The sequence below is a fragment of the Lissotriton helveticus genome, chromosome 2_1, assembly GCF_964261635.1.
Source record: "Lissotriton helveticus chromosome 2_1, aLisHel1.1, whole genome shotgun sequence".
NCBI classification, from domain to species: Eukaryota; Metazoa; Chordata; class Amphibia; order Caudata; family Salamandridae; genus Lissotriton; species Lissotriton helveticus.
In genome coordinates, this window is record NC_136059.1 from 1962864290 (window position 1) to 1962888411 (window position 24122).

Sequence of the window (24122 nt, forward strand, 5' to 3'; positions counted from 1 at the left end):
GCCTCAGGGCCACATAGGTGATCAGGCCTCCCTTAGCTCGCTCTGATGGGGATTTGCGCACTGGGACAAAATACGATTTGTAACCTTCCAGTGCTAATGTGCCAGAGTTTACCTCCCACGTTTCCTGCAGACAAATGATGTGAAATCTTTTAATGTAGACTAACCAGTCATGATTTTTTAGTTTGCTGGACAGTCCTGCTACATTCCAGGAAATTATGTCAATGTTTCCCTTCCCTCCTTCGAGTGGGGTTTCGGACCTACGACTAGTATGCGCTCTTGGAGGTGCAGGGGGGATGCGAGGGTTTGTCTTTGGGCCTGAACTACTAAGGTCTCTGTGATCGTTACGTGATGTGGGTACCTCAGCCGTCGGCGTGGCTATCCCTCGTTTGTCTCCCTTAGGAGGCACCCCCTCCCGGCCAACCCCGTGCCCTAGCAATGGCCCCCCAGTCAGTCAGTCCAGTTCGTTTAGAGCATAAGCACTGTGGAGCGGCGCGTACCGATTAGCTGACGAAGCTAACCGGCCCTCCCCATTGAGCCTGAGTGGGTGTCGCCTTGGGTCTTCGCCATTATTTAAAAGCATCGGGTCCCTGTAAAAGAAACCGAGTGGGAGCATTCTGATACTTGTGCCACCCTCCTCCTGATAGATCCCCTGCCGTTGGTTGGCAAGAAGTTCTCTTGCCAGCTGTGGATAAGCCTTCCTGCTATTTCCAATCCAGGATATCCTACTTGCCATGAGGACATGTCTGTGATGTGTGATGTTAAAGCCTACATTTTTAACCAGCCAGTGAACTGCCTTATTAATCAGAGAGCGCGCAGTTTCTTCCCTCTCTTCGCTGCATGCCGGAATCCCTGTCAAGACCACGGTATAGGGGCTTGCAGCCGGTGGGAGATCAAGTACAGGGAGACCCCTGGTATTTGGAGCATAATCCGCTATTAATGGTCCTGTTTCATTAGATATGGCAGGTCCGCCCTAGGGGGGTCTGGTTGCTAGAAGGGTGATGGATCTATGCTCTAGCCTCTCCTCCCTTGTCTGCCCATTGTCTATCCTGGTGCTTGATGTTCCTGAAGCCTTACCCTTGTTGATTCCCTCTATTGGGCCTTTCTTTGCCACCTCCTTCCTACCAGTGGACAGGTCACGCTCCTTGTTGGCCCCCCCATGCTTCCTGACGTGTGGGCGTCCCTGGCATGTGTGCTAATCTCGTCGGCCCCAGCCCCATTGGGCCCTAACCCCCTCTTCAATGAGGATGCAATGCTACCTTGTGTGAGTAAACAGGAGAGTTACCCCTCAATCACATTCAGTCTCTCGTACAGGGGCCCAAGCTGGGTGGTTGACATTATTTCTAGTTTAGACCATAATTCACTATCCCTTTCCTGCCTCATCTCTGTCTCCCTGCAGTTTTGACACTGAGCGGGGATTACAGGCACCCCTGCTTCACCAACCCTCTTCACTTTGGCTGCACCCCTCTGTATGGACTTTTTCGATATGTGATGCCCCCCTCTTCTTGAACAATTGACTGAGGCCTTGGGATCTGCCAGAGGGATGGCCGTAAATGGTGTGCCCTTTACCTGCAGAGCCTTTTTTGATCGGGTAACCACCTCCCCGCAATTCCTTGGAGTATTTATTTTGCCTGGCGTATTTGGGGGTGTCACACTCTCTTCATCCCCTGATCCTACCAGGACAGGTGTCATAGAAATGCGACCGGTGGGACCCTCTATCTCATGTATGGCAGTCTGGGTCTGGTTACAATCTGCGTCAATAGACTGAGTGTCTCGTGGTGATAAAACCACCCCCTGTGGCAATGATGTAGTGTGAATTATAGCCTTTGTTATTATCAGTTACCATGTTGAGTTGACTGGGGGGATCCCAGTAAGAGGGGATGTACACCTAGCTATAGGACCCATAGAGGATCTCTTATGTTCTATTAGCGTATCAAGGGAAAGTCTTTTCTCAGTCAACTGAATTTCATGGTTTAAGAGGGACTCCGCCCTATTTAAAAAAGCATCCAGGGTCCCCTTTAGCCCCCCCTCACCACCGAGTTTACTGCCTTGCGTTTACTCATCTCAACAATGATAGATTTATAATAAACTCAGTATGACAGGAGACAGAAGAAGGGCTGTTTAAGAGCACGAAAAACCAGTACCTTACAGTGTTTCTGTAATATCTCAGTCCAGTGTCCCTCGTGAATTTCAGGGTCCATAAAATCAGGGAGTAGCTCTTTGACCGCCTACTGGCCTTTGGTGGTGTGATGCAAGGCCGTTCGATGATAGTGCCCGGGCCCAGCCCCCGATCTTTTTCCCAATGTTTTACAATCTGTAGCAATGCTGGTATTCCAATTAAAAGTGAGTCAGAATTAAGGGGGGTGGCCCAGCCCGGCCTCCTCCGGTCCCTGACGGGCGCGGGACAGGCCCGCGGTGCGGGAGCGCAGCGCTGAATATGAGGGCCTCCTCCTGCGCCCTCCTAGGACGTCCGCAAGTGGCGCCCTGCTGAGCGACTGCCTAGCCGTTCCCCTCACGGCGGCGCGGTGAAGCAGCTGGCCCCCCGAGGGAGCAAGGGAGGAGGTGAGTGATGAGAAGAGCCATTCCCCTCATGGCGTTAATGCGAAAGAATTTGTTATTAAAGACATAATAACAACATTTCAGGGGAAGATCTAAAGTTGTCTGTAGCCAGATCTTAAAATCAAGGCAACTGTAACAAAATTAGGTAGAAAGTAAGGTTAATAGTCACAATTAACGTACCTGTACTTAATAGAAGCAGCACCTTCATTACCGTATACTCTTCAAAAGTGAGCTGCAATCGCCCAAACTCCACGCTGACCTGCTGCATACCCTGGCAGAGATCATACATGGCAGACTGGCGCATCCTCTCCCTGGAAGTAAAAAAAAGATGACCTTAATTACGATGTATATGAGTAATAGTGATTTTACAAGTTTTAATTTTTGTTAAAATATAATATTAAGACAACCTATTTTGTTACTGTTTGTTTCAAATACATTCACAATGCTCTCTTGCCTGGGAGCATTGGTTATGTTTTATAGCTGATGTAAAAAACCACAGGAGAACTTTTGCAAAAACTCTTTTTGGTGTACTAGATGAAAAAACAGCACAATATGATGTCTGAAGGAACATCAAAATAGATGTGGTTTGAAAAGGAGGAATTAGGTTCCAGTCACCAAAGAGTGCAGAGCAGGAGGTCGGTAACAGAAGAGGGTCGCCTTTGGGTCGATGAATTAACCATCATTAGTTTTTTTTATCAATCATATGTCACGTCTGACATGGGTACTAAGCAAAGATTGATCAAAATCATAGAATAACCATGCAATGGAGCGTTTGCACAAAAACAACCAAAAGTATATGGAAACTGTTAGCATACTTATATAACGTTTTGTCTAGCTCTATTGTATGAGAGTAAAAACTCCCCTGTTGCAGCCATTATAATTTTTAGTGTTTACATATGCATACCAGGTTTACCTTCGTTTTTTCGTCTCCATTTATCAGTCGCGTACTAGAGTTGTTCGCCTGGCAGTGTGCCACTGCCACCGTGTCTCTAGGCAGCTGTTGGAGCACGAGTACATAAACAAGCATTGGCCAAGTCAATTTGTTTCAGCAATGCTCAAGCTATTGGCCTTGTCAATGTGAATGTCTTTTAGCCATGTTGTCTATCAGCACATCCGCTGTTCAGCATTGCTGAAAGTCACTGAAAGCCCAGAAGCACAGGATGTTGAGCCGACGCTGAGTCTCTTCGCCCCCACCCATGTTGAGTTTATTGTCCTGCCCCTGCTAACACAAAAAAACGCTATGACGTGGCCTGTGCTAGCCACATCATTGTGCTTTTTTCAGTGACTTTCAGCCATGCTGAACAGCAGATGTGCTGCTAGACAACATGGAAAAGACATTCACATTGCATTACTAATGCAGACCAGTATTACCACACTTGCAATGGGAAAATCTGATTTTTACCAACTGGACTGGGGAATGTCAAGACAAAAGCATTACATTTGGGTAGGCATTTTACAGCTTTAAGTTTGCACATTAAACATACGTATTTGGTTTTATAGTGGTCATTCGCACACCAGACAAAATTGCCCACAACATTGTCCTTTCACCCTATAGCAATCAAATGTCCTGATGTCACACAGTGCGACGTCACTCACCCCAGAAATTACAAAGGGTTGACAAAGCAAGGAACTATAATTTTACACTGAAATTAGACTAATTTTGAAGTCTTTCTTTACCTTTAGTCGTTCAAGGGACCAGCTATGAAGCAGACTTACATTATTAATACCATACAAAAGAAAATCTGTATAGCATGTAATCCATATTGAAACTTAAGTCTAAAATTGGCTTAGTACAGTAATTTTCCAAGGAAGCTGTTATTACTTAGAGTGTCCTTTCTTTGTCCAGAGCAAAGGTTGTAATCAATCTTTGTTTTTCTTTCTACAATCTGTCATGCAGATCATTTCATCTGATTTCTCATTGTGCAAGTTTATTACTGTTTCTGTTAGTCATAACCTCTCAACAGGGGGCAGGGGAGAGGGGTGGAGGACATGGGCACAAGTCAGCGAGTGGGTGCCACAAACTGAGCAAAACTGCTCTGATTACTAGTGGAAACAGCTGTAGAAACCTGAAGATTCAAACAACCTCTAATTGAGGTGCTTGCCCTCTCTCTCATGAACATCCGTTTGGGGAATCCAAAGTTTAGAGTTGTGTCCTATGCTTGCCCATTGGTACCCATGACACTGGTCTTGCTCCCCATGGTCTCAAGAGACCACAAATGCAGCAGCAAATCCATTACCTATAAAGAGCTCTCAAGTCTTGCTGACTTAATACAACTCCATGCCAAAGCCTAGCCCCTCAGAAGAAAATTAAAGGCTGCTGACGGCTAATGGCACGTGATGTCATCAATAGTCAAAGGGAGTGTAACGCCTGTTGCACTAGCCCAGGGAGGAGAAATCCGTATAACTACAATCAGCATATGAGATAAAACTTTTCCTCTTTTGCCCATCTTACAGAGCACAATTAATTATTTTAGGGTAAACATTTAATATCTAGAGGGCTCTGGAATGTAATTAAGTCAGGGCCATTAAAGGCTGTATGTATGTTGGTGGAGTATTATCAGTTCCAAAAGATAGCTCTAAAAAGATTATAGTTGTTTAGCTTCCCAACTATACAGCATCAGAAGACCTTCTGAACAACAACAGAGTGAAATTGTCGCACCAGTTTGCCAAAACCAAACGCTCCTGTAAACTGCGATGCCTAGCGTTTGATTTGTGTTTACTCAATAAATAAACTTTGATTTGGCTTGGGGGTGGAGAACAGCCTATGTAAATGAAAGACCTGCTCACCCGCTTCATAATTAATGCACCTCTGTGAGTTAAATCCTAGTTGCAGTGTGCAGAATTCAAATCATTAGCAAATATCGACCTAAAGACATAGCAAAGAGCAGGGGTAAATCTGATTCTCTAAATTAATCTCCGGGAGAAACACACATTTAAGAGATTTAGGAGATAAGAGGCTATTAATTTACTCTGTGCGAATTAGGGACAAATGTTGCCGGCTACGCTACATGAGTACTTTAATGAATCATCATTGGAGGACACAGGTGTCTTGTAGCTGCTCCCAGGCCGGGTCCAGCAGCAGCCGTCAGACTTGCTTCCAACATTTCCTATTTTCGCTATTCATAAAGTCTGGAAAGTTAAGGTCATCTACGGGCCTACATGTTCTCGCATTTCTAGGACATTTTCACTACATTATGAGGCAATTTTTACATTAAGCCACGCAGCAAAGATGTAAACCGCGTGAAGACGATTTCTCTGCAGGTTTTCATGTTGTGATGGTTTTTCTAAGCACAGTGGAACATGTATGCGTGCAATGGGAATTGTTTGCAGAATTTTTCTAAATGTAATGGTCGTTTGCGACATAAACTGTCACTATGTTCACGCACAACTGGAGAAGCCTAAAACTTTGCAACTTTCTGAAGTTGTGAGCATTCCACAGAACTTAGCAAAAGTCTGAAACATTCTAATTTATTTTCTGACACAATCTACCAGGGGAACAACGCCTACGCTTGACAGTAATTAAGATGCCACAAAAGGCCCAGGCATATTATAATGCCTTTTATTTTAGTACCAACAGTGTGTTCGCTTGTTTCCACATTTTTGCACACCGATCCAATAGGTGGTGTATAAGAGGATTTACCTCTCAGTCCTGTGATATTGTCTGGGGCTACATAGTCTCTATTTTCGAAAGATTTGGTAAGTCTTATTTTTCTGAAAAATGTTTTTATGATGTACTCTTTTTAATGATTTGATATTGTGACTTTTTAATTGTATGTCTCATTAAATGCATACTATATTTTTTTAATCATTGTGTTCTTGTATTCCTTATGGAGGTGTTCCAAGCATGAAACATATCTCAGTGATTGCCTTGTGTGTGAATAGAGTAAGCTGAAATTGGTTAGTCCAAAGGGAACCTTTCTTTTTACTTGTCAGTACAGGTGCTCTGTCTCTTTGGACTCTGTGAGCCCCTCTCCTTGTTTTTCAAGATATTATAAAAAGCCACAAATCAATGTAAAAGCAGCAAAGAAATACGCACAGTGTGAGGTGCACAAATATTCTCCTGACATTGAGTGAAACAGAGAACACAGTAGGCCCACACAAAAGTACTTGCTAATTTGCCTCACAATGTAGCCAACAGCTTCTGACCATCCGAGTATTTTTGTCAACAGCACCTGACATATTGTGACTCACAATTGCCACGCATTACAAATAGAGTAACTGAGCAATGCTATTTCAATTTGCATTCAGAAAGAGGGGCTATCTTCGAAGGGGTGCCCCTGGCCCTGGAACAGCACTGAAGAGCTGCATTCATTTCTATAGTAAGGAGGAATATATTACCTTGCGTCTCCATTGATAATGTTGTCTTGTCAGCCCATGATGGCGAGTTGGGAATGGCCAATGTACTGTTGGATTACTGATAAGGCATCTGATAATACTGAATGAGTAACTATTTGATAAATGAGATGACCCACTCATTCAAGTGGAAGAATGTGCATTCAGTGGCACACACCCCACATGTTACGTCAGGGAATTTTTAAAGCGCGCGTATACCCAAGGGTGTCTTGGCGCTCTCTGAGAAAGAGCAGGCTAGAATAAAGTGTTTTATATATTAAAAAGCCACGTTTTGAACTCCTTCCTAAATACTAGCAAAGAAGGGATGTCTCTAATGTGTGACAGCAGGCTATTACAAAGCTTGGCTGTACCATGGATGGTGCTTCTGCTAATACAGTGTGCTTTTTTAATTTTTGGGACAGCTAAAGTGTAGAGTTAGTGGAGCGAAGATCTCAGTTGGGGATCTACCGTTTAAATGCCTACTTGATACGTGATCATATTTGTGTGTTGCAAACTTAATAAAGAAATGTAAACCATAACTGCCTTCTTGAGAAATTCTGGCCCTGTGTTATGCAGTCCTTTATGCGCAAGGCATAAGGCTTTACATTTTGCATGGCTGCAAATAGGAAGCCAGTGTAAATTACGAAGTACCTGGGAAATAGAAAGATATTTAGGAAGCTTAAGGATCGTTCTAGCCACAGCATTTTGAACCAGCTGCAGCAGTCTCATATGCTTTTCATGTATGTTTAGATGGAGACTATTGCAATAAGGCAATTTTGATAGGACTAGTGCAGTGATCAGGTTTTTCCTACAGTTGTCAGGAATAAAGGGCAGAATTTTCCTGATCGTTTTTAAGATGTAGTAGGCTGAGGAGGTCACCGCCGATACTTGGGCATCCATGTTAAGGTTGTCATCGATGATGACTCCCTGATTCTTGGCTTTGGTGACAGGAAGGGGGGTATGAGGAAGATGCTCAGGCCACCAGTTAAGGGACCAAGCTGGAGAAGGCTTCCGGAATACAATAATCTCAGTTTTACCTGAGTTGAATTTCAGGCAGTGTTTGCTCATCCAACTGCTGATAGCCTCGATACAGTTCCGACATCTTTGAGGGCCAGAAGGATCATTATTAGCCGCCGAGATTACCAATTGAGTATCATTAGCATATGACTTTGCCTCTATTCCGAAACTTTTAATAAGCAAGGCCAGCATAACCACATATACATTAAAAAGCGTGGGGCTCAATGATGATCCCTGGGGGACTCCGCAAGTTAAGGAGTAAGGGGTAGATTTGCATTTCGCTAAGGATACCGTTTGTATTCTGTCTTTAAGAAAGAAGGTGAACAGATCCAAAGCATTACCCTTCACCTCAATTTCCAATGGTCCACCGTCTTGAACGCAGTCGATAAGTCCAATAGGACCATGACTGCAGAACCCCCCTTGTCCACTGCCACCCTCACCTCTTCCGTAGCTTTGACCAGGGCAGTTTTTGTACTGTGACCTGGTCTAAAGCCAAACTGGGTAGAGTCTAAGAGCCGGTTGTCCTGAACATATTTAGATAGTTCTATATTCATGATTCCTTCCAGATTTAGGCAGGAAGAGGCAGGCGTGCAATAAGGCTACAGTTGGAAGTATCAGTACAGCTCAGATAAGATTTTTTTTAATAGTGGGAGGATGGAAGCCTGTTTCTAAATTTGCGGATATATGCCTGTGGAAAACATGTTGTTGAAGGAGTTCAACAGGTTCCAGGCAATTATATCTGGGGCCAGTCTCAATATCTTTACTGGACAGGGGTCATAGGGGGATCTAGATTTACTTTGTAAATGCAAGGAGATCACATGTTTTGGTGTGGTGGCGGTAACATCGTGAAAGGAAGAGTCAACCTGTCCATCCTGATTGAATTGTTCTAGAGATGGCGAGCTGTGGGTATCAAAGTTTATAAAGATTCTCTTAACTTTTTCTTTAAATGAATTTGCCAGAGCATTACAAAACATCTGACTATGAAAGGAGTTATTACTATTAGAGGTTGTCGTAAGTTTCTTGACACCCTAAAATAATTTCTTGGAAGAATTAGAGGCATTGCCTATCAAGGAAGTGTAATATTTACATTATTCCTTAATAATAAGGTATTTATATTTAGCCAGCGCGATCTTATAAGCCTGTCTTTCTTGCCCTTCATACTTCCCCCTCCAGCTCCTTTCTTTCTTTCTACAGGCTTGTTTTTCAAGCCTCGGGGCTTCAGTGAACCAAGGAGCTGAGGGCTCCATTCTGCGAGAGCACTGATTTTTAGTGGGGACAAGATCATGAAATGCATGACCTATGCAGAGGACAACCTCCCATCAGGCTACCTCTAGTTCAGTTATACTTATGGCACAGTGTCCACTGGCTACTAGGAGCAGGAGGCCTGCTGTTTGTAAATGCAACACTTTGAAATGGGAGAAAATTAAAATGAAGAGTTAACTAAATCATCAAATGACTTTTCATTTTAATTTTCTCCTATTTAAAAGCATTCAGAAACATCATTTTGTTCACTGCTCCGATATTGAGTTGACAAGGAATTTTATTAAAAAGTTAAATACCTCACTGTTTAAGTTCTTCACCTCTGTGCCTCAGCCTTTGTCATAAATATGACTGAGCACTGCTCATTATCAGGCTCTGCTATCTGCAGCCTAATGGTAATGTAAAATAAACACAGCCTGTCCTTAACTTTAAAAGGAAAATGTGACTTGTGCTTATTAAAAGATAAACTCACAGCTGTGAGCTACTCTGAAGGTGTCTAGGAGCTACTGGTAGCTCGCGATCCACTGGTTGGGGACAACCGGTCTAATTAGTCTTCAATATGTCTCATTTTCAGATACAAAAGAATACTAAGAATGTATGAAGACATGTTTCCGAGGAGAGACTTGTAAAGTCTGATAGAACTTATCTTTTTTGTGTTGCAAAGCTGCAGGCAAAGATGTTAGCCCTGATATTAGTTCAGCTGAGGGGGTGAACTTTTCCTTCATCTGTCCTCATAAGTCTTAGATAGTGCATTGGTGTTAGAACAGACATTTGCAGATTCACTCATAGTACAAGTTTCCTGCATTGAGTATAGATTTGTCCCTATTGTTATCAAAGTGAGTTTAGCTGCTGCTGTTTTTATCACCCAGTTTCTGGGGCAAGAAAGAACCTGTTGACCTTCTTGTTGTAGAGTACTTGCAACTGGAGCCATGCATTTGATAAATATACTTGAACCGACTTCAGGCTGAAAGGTAGAACTTTGAATTTCTAATGTTGTGTATTATAATCCATAGTCTAAGATCGTGTCTCTTTTGAATAATGTATTGTGCTTTGGAATTATGCACCTTTATGGTCTACAGGAGCTAGGAATCGTTTTTGGACAAGGAGATCACATTGGGAAATGTAACCATGTGAATACAATTTTGCTAAAATACTTGGCAAATTCTTAAGGTCTTAGTTTGGCTTCCAAACTTACAATTAGTTTCTATAGGGTTTAAATTTTTTTGAATAAAAATCATGTTCTTACTTGGGACATGGATATGTTATTCACTGCTACTTTTAGTAACAGTGCTATCTTCTTCGATGCAGTGTCACTGATTTAAAAAAAAAAACATATTTTATTATCTTTTACACAATTCTCACAGTATTCAAAATCTCTGGATGCTGTGTCACTGATGGTGTTTCCATAGCAGATCATTTCAGAAGCATGTTTGTAGGCCAATACAGTCATCTTTCACAATCATTAAAAGTTTCTGATGAAAATATTTGACAAATCTCACATGTATGTGAGACAAAAGTAGGCAATATATACAATACGTACAACATAATCACACAATTGTGAAGTGCAACTTCTTTAGTCTGCATTAACATTTTCCTTATTAGCTTCTACCAGAGTGAACAGAAAATGTTATTGTTTTATACTATACTCTACTGGGCAAGGAATGAATCTGTAGCCATTTGAAGAGTTTGTGTAGTCAAAATAAAGCTGCACCCAGAGGAAAATATTTCAAATTATCACCAAAAAGCAAAGTTGTATGCTTATTTGGGTAGTTATCGTGTCTTTTATCAGCAAAAGCACTCAAGAAAATTCCCATCAACGACACAACGACACACTGCTGAAACCTACAGTGCAAGTTCAGATCACATCCAAGATATGGGATGGAGTCTGGGTCAAGATAATGCGGTAGATGGACTATATATTTAACGTGAAATGGATTGCTCTGTATGAAAGCATTTATTATTTTGTAAGTGTGTTCGCACCCCGTGAGACTATCAACAGTGCTATCAGGACTGTGGGTTTAACTTCCATCTCAATCACCACGAGGACTTCTTTATCAGGGCATCCGCCAGTCTGAAGTGAAGGGTGACTCTAGTGGTGACTCTAGTGACAGTTCCAATGTTTGGTCTCGTTCGAACCAGAAAGGTCTTTATCCAGGAACCCTGTCCTTCGGCCTGCCAACAAATCCTTAGAATACTACTACGACAACTACTACCAGGTAAGGTGATGATGCCATAGGACGGTGGTAACTGAAGGAGCTATATGATGTGTTAACTACTTTTCTGCCAGTGTCCCTTTCAGCAGTCAGCCTCTAACAAACAAGGGAGTCATTTAGGGATGGGCAGTAATCAGAAATAGCTGGATGCCCACTTGAGGAATTGCTTCCTTAACAGTGCAGTTACACCTCTTTGAAACTGACCATCTGATGCTGGTTTTCCTGTTCACAACTGACACGAAAAGCAAGGAGGTCGTGAACAAGAACAAAACAACATGCACCCCATGTGCAGGCTGGAAACTCACAACGTGGCATGGAAACTGCTATTTTGTCTCTGTAAAAACAGAAAAATGATGACTGGGCCATTATGACACAGTGGGCTGTCCGACACTACATTTTTAGTGCAGGATCTATTGTATTCCATAAAGGCTATCTGATTAGGTTCGCCATATTGCTTTCACTATAAATAGTACACTTTTTGCTAAGAGGAAATAGTCCTAATTTAGTAAGGTCCCGGTATTCCTGGGGAGCTGCTTCTTTCCCAGAAGCATGGATCCGGCCCTCCAGGACCGACTTTGGATAACCCTGATCGATAGAATGAGACAAATAAGTGCAAGTCTGACACCTATATCAAGATGGCGAATCAAGTGTAGCAGCAATTTGATCTATCATTATGATATATGCATTCTGGCTCAGGAACGTCTACCAAGAAAGAAATTCCTGCCCTGTAAACACACCTTTAACAAAAGCCTGAATAAGAAACTGAGCTGACTCACCACAGCCTTAAATCATGAATATACATTTCTCAATACCCATGTGTCCAGAGATGTGAAAGATTCTGGCAACCGAGATGTCTGAGAGCTTCATCACAACCATCAACTCCACCATTCAAATCTATACATTTCTCAACCAATACAGCTCTGCAGAATCAGCAGTTACACAAAACAATCAAAACAAATGTGACACTTCAAAAGTACATACACTTACCTGACATAAGATCTAATCGGAAAATGATTGTTGGATCACTCTGTACGATCAGAGGGCTCTTGTGACTCAGGACACACCTCATATGCCAGAGGTTACCCCCAAAATAGTGGTTTCATGCCAGCCACTTTACAACAGTAATAACATGGCATCAGGACTCCAGTAATGGCTAGTGTTCTGCGGCCTAGAAATGGCCTTGGTTCCTGTTCCCATTTAAGAATTCGTAGGTAAATCACCATCACACAACACACCTGAACAACTTCTGCAAGAGTTTTGAGCACAAACTATTACTTTCACTCCCACTGTAATAGGGGCGCTGTAATTACGTAATGTAATGATGAAGTTACTTTACCCACAACCAGTCTCCTTGAGAGACACACCACTTACTTACCACACATGAACTGAGTAATCTGCCACAGTGTTGAAATACATAGGCGTCTAATAAAATTTAAACTTTGCTGCGTGGAAAATTAGGTCTAGGTTTGGGAAGTTATTAATAAAGCCTAATTACTTACTGAATTACCTCAGCAGCATTATCCCAGGATACAAAAGCAGGTTTGGATTCTGACAAAAGTTACCATAATACTCGGCAAGAATACAAGCCAGTGACGAATTTGTATTTCAGAACCTCTAAACTTTATGTCACCGCTTGAATGAAAGCTGACCGCAGAAGGGGACTTCCACATTTTAAAACAGGACATAAAGGAAGGGTCTTAAGTGCCTTGCTTTTGCTATAGTAATATTAGTAGTTTAGGAATGGCATATTGTCCTGTGAAATAGAGAGGTCTAGACCACTGGTCAATAAATCTAGAAACCGATTGTATGATAGAATATAGGGACATAACTCAGATCTTGTAAAAGAGTACCTGGAAGCTGTCAATCAATGGGGTCTCTGCTCCCACAAATACAATTCTGGACATTTTTAGAGGTCTGTATCTACTTGCAGGAATACTGAAGGGCATTACAGTTTAGTTTCCCTAATAACAGAGAGATTGGTGTCTGTTGTTTGCTGGTATTTTACATTAATTCTTGGACTATGAACTACTCTGTAACGGCACATTTACTCTACAAACGTCTGCCACTCTACCTCAGCATGGAACCCAAATCTGTGAAGGTCTGATTAGCCCCGTTTCGATCCACCTACGATTGCAGTCACTGTGACTGCCTCCATTCCACTTTACATAGGCTTCCCTTTTTGCCTTTCTTCCCATCATTGTCATCACTTTGTAACGTACCTGGAATTGGGGCATCAGCTACTAGACTGCTCTACAGTACACTAAAATGCATACATTACAAATACTGTGAAGCGCTCAGGTGCACCGTATTTCACACTAGAAAAATAGAATCTGAAGCACATGGCAGACTTAGACCTCATTCACACTAGAAAAATAGAATCTGAAGCACATGGCAGACTTAGACCTCATAAGGCGCTGTGCAGTGCACATCAAATGTTAAGGGAGCACACAAGTGGTCAGGACCCCTCCATCCTGGATGCAGGCACTACACTTGGACTTGTTTGGAGTACTGCAAGCTACAATCTGTGAAGTGTTTCTGTCAGAAACCCTACTGATGTTTCTCAGACGAGGTCGGCACAAGAGGGGGTACTCTACTGCACCGGGCCCTCCTAAGTCTGAGAGGCTTCTGCCCATGAGGATGTAGAATACGTGGCTGAAATGATTTTATTTGCATGAAAAGGCGTCCAATTCAGGTCATGCCACTGACTGATTGGTTTTTATTGGGGCCATACTTTGGCTTTCCATGCTCAAAACACACAAACATGATTTTCATACTCACTGGCGTTGTTTGGGAAACGGTTCAATTGTGGGAATGTGCTGGAAGACAAGCCATTCCAGAGAACGTGTTTGGGAAAGAACTTTTCTAGAGCATTATTCATAGCTAGGGCAAAGTAATACAGCCTGGTAGCCAGCCTAGTTAACATTTTATGGACGTACAGTATACCAGCACCAATATCACTGCACACGAGCAATCAAGCGTGGGTGTGCTGTAGTACAGAAATGATAAACACCAGCATGACATTATCTGTACTACACAGCATGGAGGGAATAAACCCCTGCTGCTCCAAAACGAGCAGCTTAATATGCCGCCTTTATCCGTCTTACCGTTACTATAGAAATCAGAATACCAAGAAGAATTAAAGCTTTTATTGCCTAAAGGTCACACTGAGGTAGCTGTATTACAGTGCATTATGTAACACTAATCCTCAAAGCATGTGTTTCAAGGCGGGTTTTCCCACTGTACCTGAACGCTCTCCCTTTGATATGTATGCCTGTCTTTAAAGAAAAAAACAACCAACCAAAAAAAAGGAATTCTGCAAACTAGTTAGAGCTATGGATTACTATTAACCGGTACGCAAAGAGAAAGCTGTGGCAAAACGATTTCCCAAATATATATGTTTTTACTATAAAGGTCATGGTGCATAAAGTGTCACTTATTAACTAAATGCTCAATTAAAGTTTCATTAAATCTACTGTTTGAAAAATAAGTCCAAAGATATACAGTACGTGAAATGAATTGTCCATAATAAGCCCAAAATCAATATAAATAACACCATTCAACAAAACATGTAATTAGAATAATGTTGGTCTCTCTTTAAAAATCAAAAAAAAATTCTATTTTGCACATCCAAAGCATTCACCAAACATATCCATAACCCGAAGACAGCACTCAGGCTAGTAGCACGTGATTTTGAAAGCTGGGGTGCTTGAGATACCCCTTTCAGAGGCCAACATGCATTTAATCTGGTTTCAAATAAGGTCGAAAACAAAGAAGATAAAGACAAAGAGTGTTTAATTATAGCCAGAAACCAGGATGGTGTCTGCATCTCAAGAGAATAACACAAATCCAAAGATAAGATGAGAGCAGGGAATAACGCACACCATAAATTAAAACAAAAATATTATGTCTATCCCTACTAAATCTCAAAAGTTCGAAAATCTATCTGCTAAACACATGTGAGACAACCTGCTTTCATACATTAATAGTCTCTTTCCGTTATCAGGATCCATCATCACAACAACTAAATGTTCAAACACTAAGCTAACCACCATTAAGAAAAACAACCCCAAAGAAACAACTATTTTGACTGAAAAGGAAGAATCCTTCCCTAAATTTTAAAAGATTAACCACCAGAAGCTAGGCAACAACTAGCGTCATTACTTGACATAAACCACTAACAGTTAATGAATTACTGAATCTAGAAAATAATGGACTGAAAAAATCTGTTCTGAAGAACTAGTGGATTCTCGGTGTAAGAACTTTACATTCCTGCCACTTCCAATAAGGATTTAAGTACAAGGCAAATGGCCTAGCAGCACAAGGAGGAGATATTACAAGCCAACGTTTTAAAATGCATTTTCAACCCACCATTGAATGCACTGGGCAGCAAAGAACAGATGGTCATACCTGGTCCAAGACACTAGGACTTTTGAGGTAGACCTTTGGGAAATTAGAAAATTGAACTGTTGGGAGCTCCTTTAAAAACAATGGAGTGCTCTGGGCTTCTAATGGCCGGTAGAAGCCCGAGGCTCCAACATTCCAATGTTTGTTCACAGTTGTTTCTGTGAACAAAAGGCATCACGGAGCCCGAGGGGATTTCAACCCCCTCAGGCTCCACGAGGACTTTGTTTTACAAATTAGAACATTCTGCCCTCTAGGGAGGAAATGTTCTAATAGCTTTAGAGCCCTCCGTAGCAGGTTCCTCGCGGCCCTTAAAGGCCCGTCCTTCTGTGTTAAAGTCCCCCGCCTTTGGTTTGGGCCTGTAACCCTGGAGGGGGCCTTTAATGACCGGTAGAGCTGAGCCCGCTACAGCAGGCTCTAAGGCTATATTATATTACCTGAGCTAGGCCTTGGCAACAAATTGGCGCCTAATAGAGCTACCCATCCCTCAAGCATGATAGTTCACGTTTCTTCTCTATGGCATGGTGCTATGGTATCTCGGAACTTATGGCTGAACGTCATTAGAAAAGCTTCCCTGAAAGCTAAATAATAGATAAAACACCTTCAAAGAGAAAGCATATAGTGGGATTATGATTAGTGGCAATGCCATTTAATTTGTGCACTAATGCTCAAAGGAATAAACTGCACATCACGGTACGAAGTAATACCTGCCGATGCAGGCACATAATGAATAATTACTATAAAGTCAAATGGAAATTAGTCGGTGAAAAACATTCAGCTTTGTCCCACGGTTGTGTGAGTTCAAACCCTCAGTCTACAGCAAGACAGTGAGGGCTGTACTCTCCAAGTAATAGTGTGTACATGTCATCAATCGTATGAGTATAACGGGTTGCTGCAAGACAATGACAGAAGGTAAAGTCACAGCTGTAAGTTCTATTCACATTCTTTCAGAGAACTCTCTTGCAGAAAAGTATGTATGCTACCACTAATATTTAAGAAAGTGTCATTAGTAAGGAAAAATATGTTGAACTGCCTTATCAATTTTACATTGATATTCACCACTTTTGAAACGTGAACACTAACAAAAACATTTAATTCCTTTAACAGTTATGAAAAGATACATCAATTTCCAAGTGGGAGCTTTCAGTACAATCACATGTTTGAGCTCTCCTATCAGTGAGAGGGTCTCAGTTGATCTCATAGTTTTCATTAAGATTCAACAGCCATGAACAAGACACCTTGATGCCATATAGTTTATCAAAGTGCAATCATTTTATACCACCATATATTTTATCTCATCATTGTGAATTACAGGGTTGAGAGAGTCAGGATAAATACATTGATGGCAAGAAAGTATCCTACATTTAGCTGCAGCTCCTCCACATGGATATTTGTTTTGAGCTCGTAAATACAGACTAGTCTACATCGAGGACCTGAGAACACAGTTTTTGAAGAAAAGTTTCTCTTTGAAAAGTTAGATACCAGTTAAAGCAAATATAGGTATGGTGAAACAAAGGGACAAAAAACCCTTTTTGGACTCTTTCCAAAACTCAAAATATAAAGGAAAAAATAGGAACAGATAGGTATAATCTTCATCAGTGAGGAATTATTGCACGCTCACATTAAGTAAACCAATTGCCTCAATGTCCTAAAGTCAGTACTATTAGGGTCATTTACTCACCGGAGGGCATTCAAAAAAGATTTTAGTAATGTCATGTTGTATATTGATTCTTCTTGTAATATGGCTGACTGTAGTCATTAGCCCTTCCTTAGTGTTTCCACCTCCTTAGTCTCCCAGAATACCTGTGAGTGTTCTAACTTATCCCTTGGGGTTCCATGTGTGTCAGTTGATGGATCTGGTCAGCTGGCGAGATGTGTACTCGGCTGTATCCTACAATAAATCTACATGTAATCAAAAAAAAAAAAAATTAAACAGGACTGGACAAAAACTGTTCCATAAAATATGGACAATGGTCATGCAAGTGGAGTCAAGTTTGCAAGATGGACAAAATGTTCACAACCAGGTCAAAGGTCCCAGGTGAGAGTCTCGACGGAAGGTCCACATCGGGGACAGAGGTCCCAGGTGAGACTCTGGACGGTAAGTCCACAACGGGGACAGAGGTTCCAGGTGAGACTCGGGACGGTGAGTTCACAATGGGGACAGAGGTCCCAGGTGAGACTCTGGACGGTAAGTCCACAACGGGGACAAAGGTCCCAAGTGAGAGTATGGACAGAAAGTCCACAACGGGAACAGTGGTCCTAGGTCAGAGTTTGGACAAGAAGTCCACAACGGAGGCAAAGTCGGAAAGCTCCTATTTGGGACAAAGGTTCCAAGATTTACAGCAAGGATGGACGAATCCATCTTTTGAAGTGAAAGCTTCAAGAAGGAAAGATGAATTTCTTTACATCGCTTGTGATACTGCACTTGGTAATCTTCAGGAGTACCTACGTTTGGAATCTTCAAAGTTTATCTAAGAATGTGGTATCTATAAAGCACGAAGGCGTATGTTGAACTCTCTATCTTCAGCTCAGAGCGTAAAGTGTTGGTGGACGGAAACAGATTTGAGAGAGTGGACTGTCTCTTCCTGTTTTGCTGGTCAAAGACAGATTGGAGGGAGTGCACTATCTTTTTCCTGTTTTGTCAGTCTAAGGGGAGTGGGTAGTGGTGATGCCTATTAGTTGTTTTAAGTGTTGTGTCTCACCTCACACTTCACTTTTAGGCTCTTTGCCCCAAAATGCTCTTTCGCCTTCATGAACTAAAATTAGTTCAAGTTGTCTTAGACCTCCTATCTGTTAGTTCAAGTTGTCTTAGACCTCCTATCTGTCTTTAATGTTACTGTTGCTGTTTCGTATACTTTAAGCTTGTTTTTTATGTTTGTTTCATTTCTTTTCTAAAGGAGGAAGATGTGTTGTATATTGATTCTTCTTGCAATATGGCTGACTGTAGTCATTAGCCCTTCCTTAGTGTTTCCACCTCCTTAGTCTCCCAGAATACCTGTGAGTGTTCTAACTTATCCCTTGGGGTTCCATGTGTGTCAGTTGATGGATCTGGTCAGCTGGCGAGATGTGTACTCGGCTGTATCCTACAATAAATGTACATGTAATCAACTAGAAGTATCCTGTCATCTATCACCATCTTATATACAACATGTCACAACCACGATCCCGATTTTTTATGGAGGATGGAGAGGAATCTCTTAATTCTATGACACCCATGATGGTGTGGTACACAAATCTTTTAGCCTAAATATCGTTTAACAAAACTATTCTGTCAAAAGATCATTTACAAAATTATCACTCCATTGCAGTCAATCATTGAAAATCTACATTGAATGGAGTAATGCTTTTGTAAATGATATTTAGGTCTTGATATTTATGTCAGACAATAGTTTTGCTATTGTCAGGGGACAAGTAGTCAGGGTGTCTGAGAGTAGCAAAAAAGAAGGAAATACCTGCTCATAAAAGGACATTAACATAAGGGCAATACAAAATTGGGTGAGAATGGAACATTGCAGTTGCAGGAAGATCTTTTCGCTGTTTGTCTGATTCCTTTTATGATTGCCATGCAGGCTAGAGAAAGGGTTAAAAAGCTTAATTCAAGCACAGGCAGTCATTTTTAGAAATGTCAAGCTTGCTATCGTGCCTGAATTCAGAGTGGAACTATGGCTTGACCTTAATTTCCTGGCTGGACTATCTGATAGGAGACACAGATCTGGATGCATCAGGTGATATCACTCTATTTATCATTTTTTTACTGTTTCAGCATGGAATGAAAGACATGGAGAGAAACGTGACGGATTAAAAAGACATTCTCCTACAGGTGTGGTTCTGGAACGTAATTATGAAGACATTTTCTCCTGTGTTGACCAGTCCCAGTTAAGTCTTTCCTCGTGGTTTGATTATTGCCAAGATGGGCTTTAACCCTTTGCGCTGTCCGACGTCACGGTGGGCGTGTGCGGAGGACGGCCGGGGGCCGTCCTGACCACGCCCAGTCATAAATCACCTGCACTGTGGCGGAATTCCAGCCGCGGTCAACGGGTTAAGTTCTACTTCAGCTTTTTCAACTGAGTTCAGCTTCACTTGTCTGCCTCGGAATTAGTGGCACCTGTAAGATAGGCTGCTTTTTTCATAATATATCAGGTGATCTGCAAGGGTCAATTTGAATAAGCTTCGAGAAAGAGCTGGGGATTCTAGTTTTCCAGGATTGTACAGTTAAAACAGCGTTGTCTACTTGAATGCAAACAGTGTGTGGTCATGTGGGGAAATGAGGGTACACAGACAGCTGTCTGTACAAACATGATATTAAAGCAAGATTTTTCTTTTGTCGACCACTTTCCTCCAATACTGAATGATTCATACTCAGCGGCAGCTCCTCCTCGTAAGGTGAGGAGCGTCACCCAGCCTGCTGCGAGTGCAGCAGGCAAACACAAATTAATAAAATGGCATGTACATGCCATATTGTTTGCCACCGCACTGGCTTACACAAGCAGAAAGGAATTCCTTCCTTTTCCTTCCTGCTCGTGGAAAGCTAAGAGGAGTGCTGCAGCGGTCGTGCTCACAAATTTATGGTGAGTCACGTGCCTTTGTGCCCAACATTTTTTATTTAAGGTAGCCACCACTGTTCATACTGGTGCCCCACAGCATCACAGGGGTGTTTGTCCCTAGGATGCCTCAAGAACCCTCGAATGTCACTACAAGAAAGAAGCATGGAGCTACCAAGTCTAGTAGATACATTATCTTGCTGGCTGTAGGATGAGTAATGTTTGAAAGGAGCAACATTTTTTATCAAAATTTAGCAGTATGCACACCAAAGGATAGACTATTGTGCCATTTAAGTCTAAAAAGGTACTGAACTTGTTAGACTAGAACAGAGAATTAACTGTTATGATTCGTCTGAAGCCACAGCTTTCTCAAAGTGATCTCAAAGTCTTGCATTAGCTTATCCACAATTCTCGCTTTGAGGGGCCAGTTAGCTAGAAAAGTAGAGATGCAGATCAATTTACATTTGAGGAAAGCAGTTCCAACCTCATGCATTGGGTAAAGTATTAAGGTTTCTGACTGAATGGTAGAAATTGGTAGTGCTGACTTCTATGCATGATTATATAAAGCATATCGAATTTTCCCATTATTTTGATGGTGAAATATGTGTTGTGCAGGTCAACTGAACACATCAAGTCCCCTTTAGGTATCTAAAAAAAAGTGGAGCACCCCCAACGTTCAAAAATATTTCAATTTTGTCCCATTCTTTTGATGTATTCAGATGAAGAATTCGCTTGTGCGTCTGCTGTACACCTAACTTATTCGTAAGGAAATACCAGCTGAATATCTTTGTAATTTATAGATAATTTGGGGCAGATTTACAAGTCTCTTGTGTCGTTTTTGAGCCGCAGTTGCGCCAATTTTTGTGACGCAGCGACAGCGTAGAAATGCTGCCCATTTACAACATGACGCATCTAGGGAGATGCGTCAGTTTGTAAAGCTCTGCGTCACATTATATCTGCGTCAGGTATAATGTATGCAGGGGGAGTGTTCCCACGCTGGAAAGTCTCGTAGTGAAATCTACAAGATTTCACTGCGCCATTTCTAGGACACCACTGCTTCGGAACCTTACTTCTGCTTGAAGAAGGCGTATGGAGCGAGGCAGCGCAATGAGGATATGCCTCAACATGCATTGCTGGAGTTGTATTGGGCTTGAAACTCGACTCCAGCAACTCATGACTTTTGCATCAACAGATGTGTCAGACTTTCTGACGCATCCGTCATTTGTTGTTGCCATCAGGCACCGTATTGTAATATGGTGCATTCATGGTGGGGCAAGGGTTTCTCAGGGTGGAGCAGGGAAAGTGACACATCTCTACAGATGCGTCTCTTTCTTGTCAATCTGCTCTTGTGGATTGCGCTGCTGTTTTTTTAAAAAAGAATTATCTCCATTCCTTGAACAATCCTGTCAAAGCATTGAGGGCAGTGTTTACTGGAGGGATATCCATAGGAGCGGATCTAAATCTGTGAGTTTGCCTTTTTTGTGTTATGTCCAGCACACAAATTAGTACGAAATGTTTCCTCCAACAGTGAGAGCAGAGAAAAAGAGTCTCTCTTTGAAGGGAGCTTGCCAAGAACTACCGATGGTTGAGTGTCTTTCTCTACTCTTGTTGTTTCTCGCAATAAGGTTTGTGCTGATTTAGTTGTTGTTTATGCTGCGGGAACCCCCTGTAAGGGGCTTACATGATTGCCTGCTGTATTCTTTTCTACTTACTAGGCCAGCCTTCTTTAAAGTGTAGGACTGAGACTCAAAGAAAGAGACTCAAATAATATGGAACAGACGAGAAGAATACTTAAAATCCTCTTGTTTACTTCTGTCTGTGGGGCAAAACTACAAGTACGGTGTAAGGCAATTGTGTAGCAATATGCTAAATTATCCAATGTTTAACAGGATTATTCAATTTCATAGCCGTATTTTGTTATCTTAAAAGGTTTTTGTAGCCGATTTCTTGCAATACCTAGTAAAGCCAGTTCAGGAAACTATCGCCATTGTGTGTGGATTTATCTGCAGTCATACATGTTAACAACAGCTGAGAAACGTTGCTTTACATTGGCAGCATTAAGGGGATGTGTAAAGCTTCAATGGACTCTCTCAAATTTGGGACAAGAAACATCTGCAATCACCATTTCACACTTACTGCACTTCTTAACGGATACCTAGATAAAGCAGGAGTAAGTTGTGTAACAAGTACGGAAAAGTACCTTTACGCCATAATGTTATACAGAAATAGAATATTGCACATATTCACATTCGGGGAAAAAACACATAAGTGGCCCTGCTTCAAATTTTCCCTAGCAACTACTGTATAATCAGTAACTTGCAGGAGTAGGACTGAAGGAAACAGCCACATGCCTGAAAATATAGGAACATGGTAGATCCCTGCTGTATGCCTTGGGCTGTGATAATTTGGAAAAAATTGTCATGCATAATCGTATGACTTTGTATGGACACTTACACCTTGGTTCGGTAGTCCTTCTTTATAGTATTTACAGGAATTGATTGCATCAGTGCATTTTGTCAGCCATGTGCAATAGAATTAAATCAATCATTTCAATAGGTTTACCAGAGGTTCACACTAAGAGAAGCCATAAAACAAGCAAAGAATCGGAGCATTGTCAGTATAAACTGCAAGCGTCGATGTCCATTGTTAGAGGTGAAAACATTATCACACATTACATTATGGAGTATTTAAGGCTGCCTTCGAATCTAGTTTGACAGCAGTGTCCAAGGTTGCAGGTGGACGGCTTGAGCACAACCGCAAGACACCCAGGTATGTCAAACCCACAGTCCTTCATAAATACCCTTCAAGTCATATCTGTCTGCCGTCTTTGCTCCATGTCAGTGAAAGTTATTCAGGACAAGCTCAACAAGCTAAAAACCACTGACTTGCCTCTGGTCTGGCTGACTAGCCAGTAATGCTGTTTAGCTGCTTCAAGACATTTGATCCAGCCACCTTCATAGGATGATCTAAATGTCATTCTATTGAAGAAATTCTCATTTTTGCTTAAAGAAACCAGAATCTAGAATGCAAGGGAAATATACAACACAAGGGTTTTTAAATAGGGCCAGCCTATTTAAGAGAAATTGTAGATCCTAGTCGCACTCTAATACCTTCTTTTTAAAGACGTTTTTTATTGGTTTCAGTGAAATAAAAGAAATAACAAGAACAATAGCCACCCACAACAATTTGACATAGAGGTGCAAGAATACAGGTGGTGCCACATATAATCACAGGAACAATACACCCAGATTGAATCCCGGGTCACTTTAGAATAGGTTGCTTCAACATCAGTGGAGCTGACATCTTCAGTTTAAGGAAATACCTGAGAACTCCGTGGATCTACAAACCTAGACCCCCAGGTCTGCCTCTGCCCTTTCATCATTCCTACATTTTTCCAAGCGCATCTCCTCCGCCACCACCCATCCAGCCACATCCATCTCCCAGTGCTCCAAACTAGGGCCAGGCCAGGTAATCACAACTCGTCCCTTCGCTAGGAGCAACAACAAATGTAAAACACTTTAAAACTCTTTAACCCCATTTTCTGACCCTTCTGCTGTTGAACATCGTCTAGTAAGCAAGGAACTGGAACGATCGGAATCAGCATTCCTACAACAGTGTCCACTAACGCCACTACCATCGTCCCGGATGCATGTATCACTGGGCAGTTCCATGCCAATTGTAAGAAAGATGGAGCCTGGCACCTTAGGCACTCAAATATCTTCTTAACTGTTTTTTGGTGAAAAAATGAAACTGGCTAAAAAAAAGTAAAGAATCGTGGAGGGATCTTTCATTGTAAGATGTC

At 41.8% G+C, this 24122-nt stretch overlaps 1 protein-coding gene across 4 annotated transcripts in view; it reads right to left on the reverse strand.

The window, feature by feature from the left end:
* Positions 1–24122, reverse strand: part of NR3C2 (nuclear receptor subfamily 3 group C member 2) — an 818592-nt gene that overhangs the window by 85337 nt on the left and 709133 nt on the right. For all 4 annotated transcript variants that reach the window (XM_078676907.1, XM_078676905.1, XM_078676904.1 and 1 more), the window contains exon 7: positions 2737–2867. In XM_078676907.1, coding sequence (XP_078533033.1) covers positions 2737–2867 — 131 coding nt within the window. The remainder of the gene's footprint in view (positions 1–2736; positions 2868–24122) is intronic.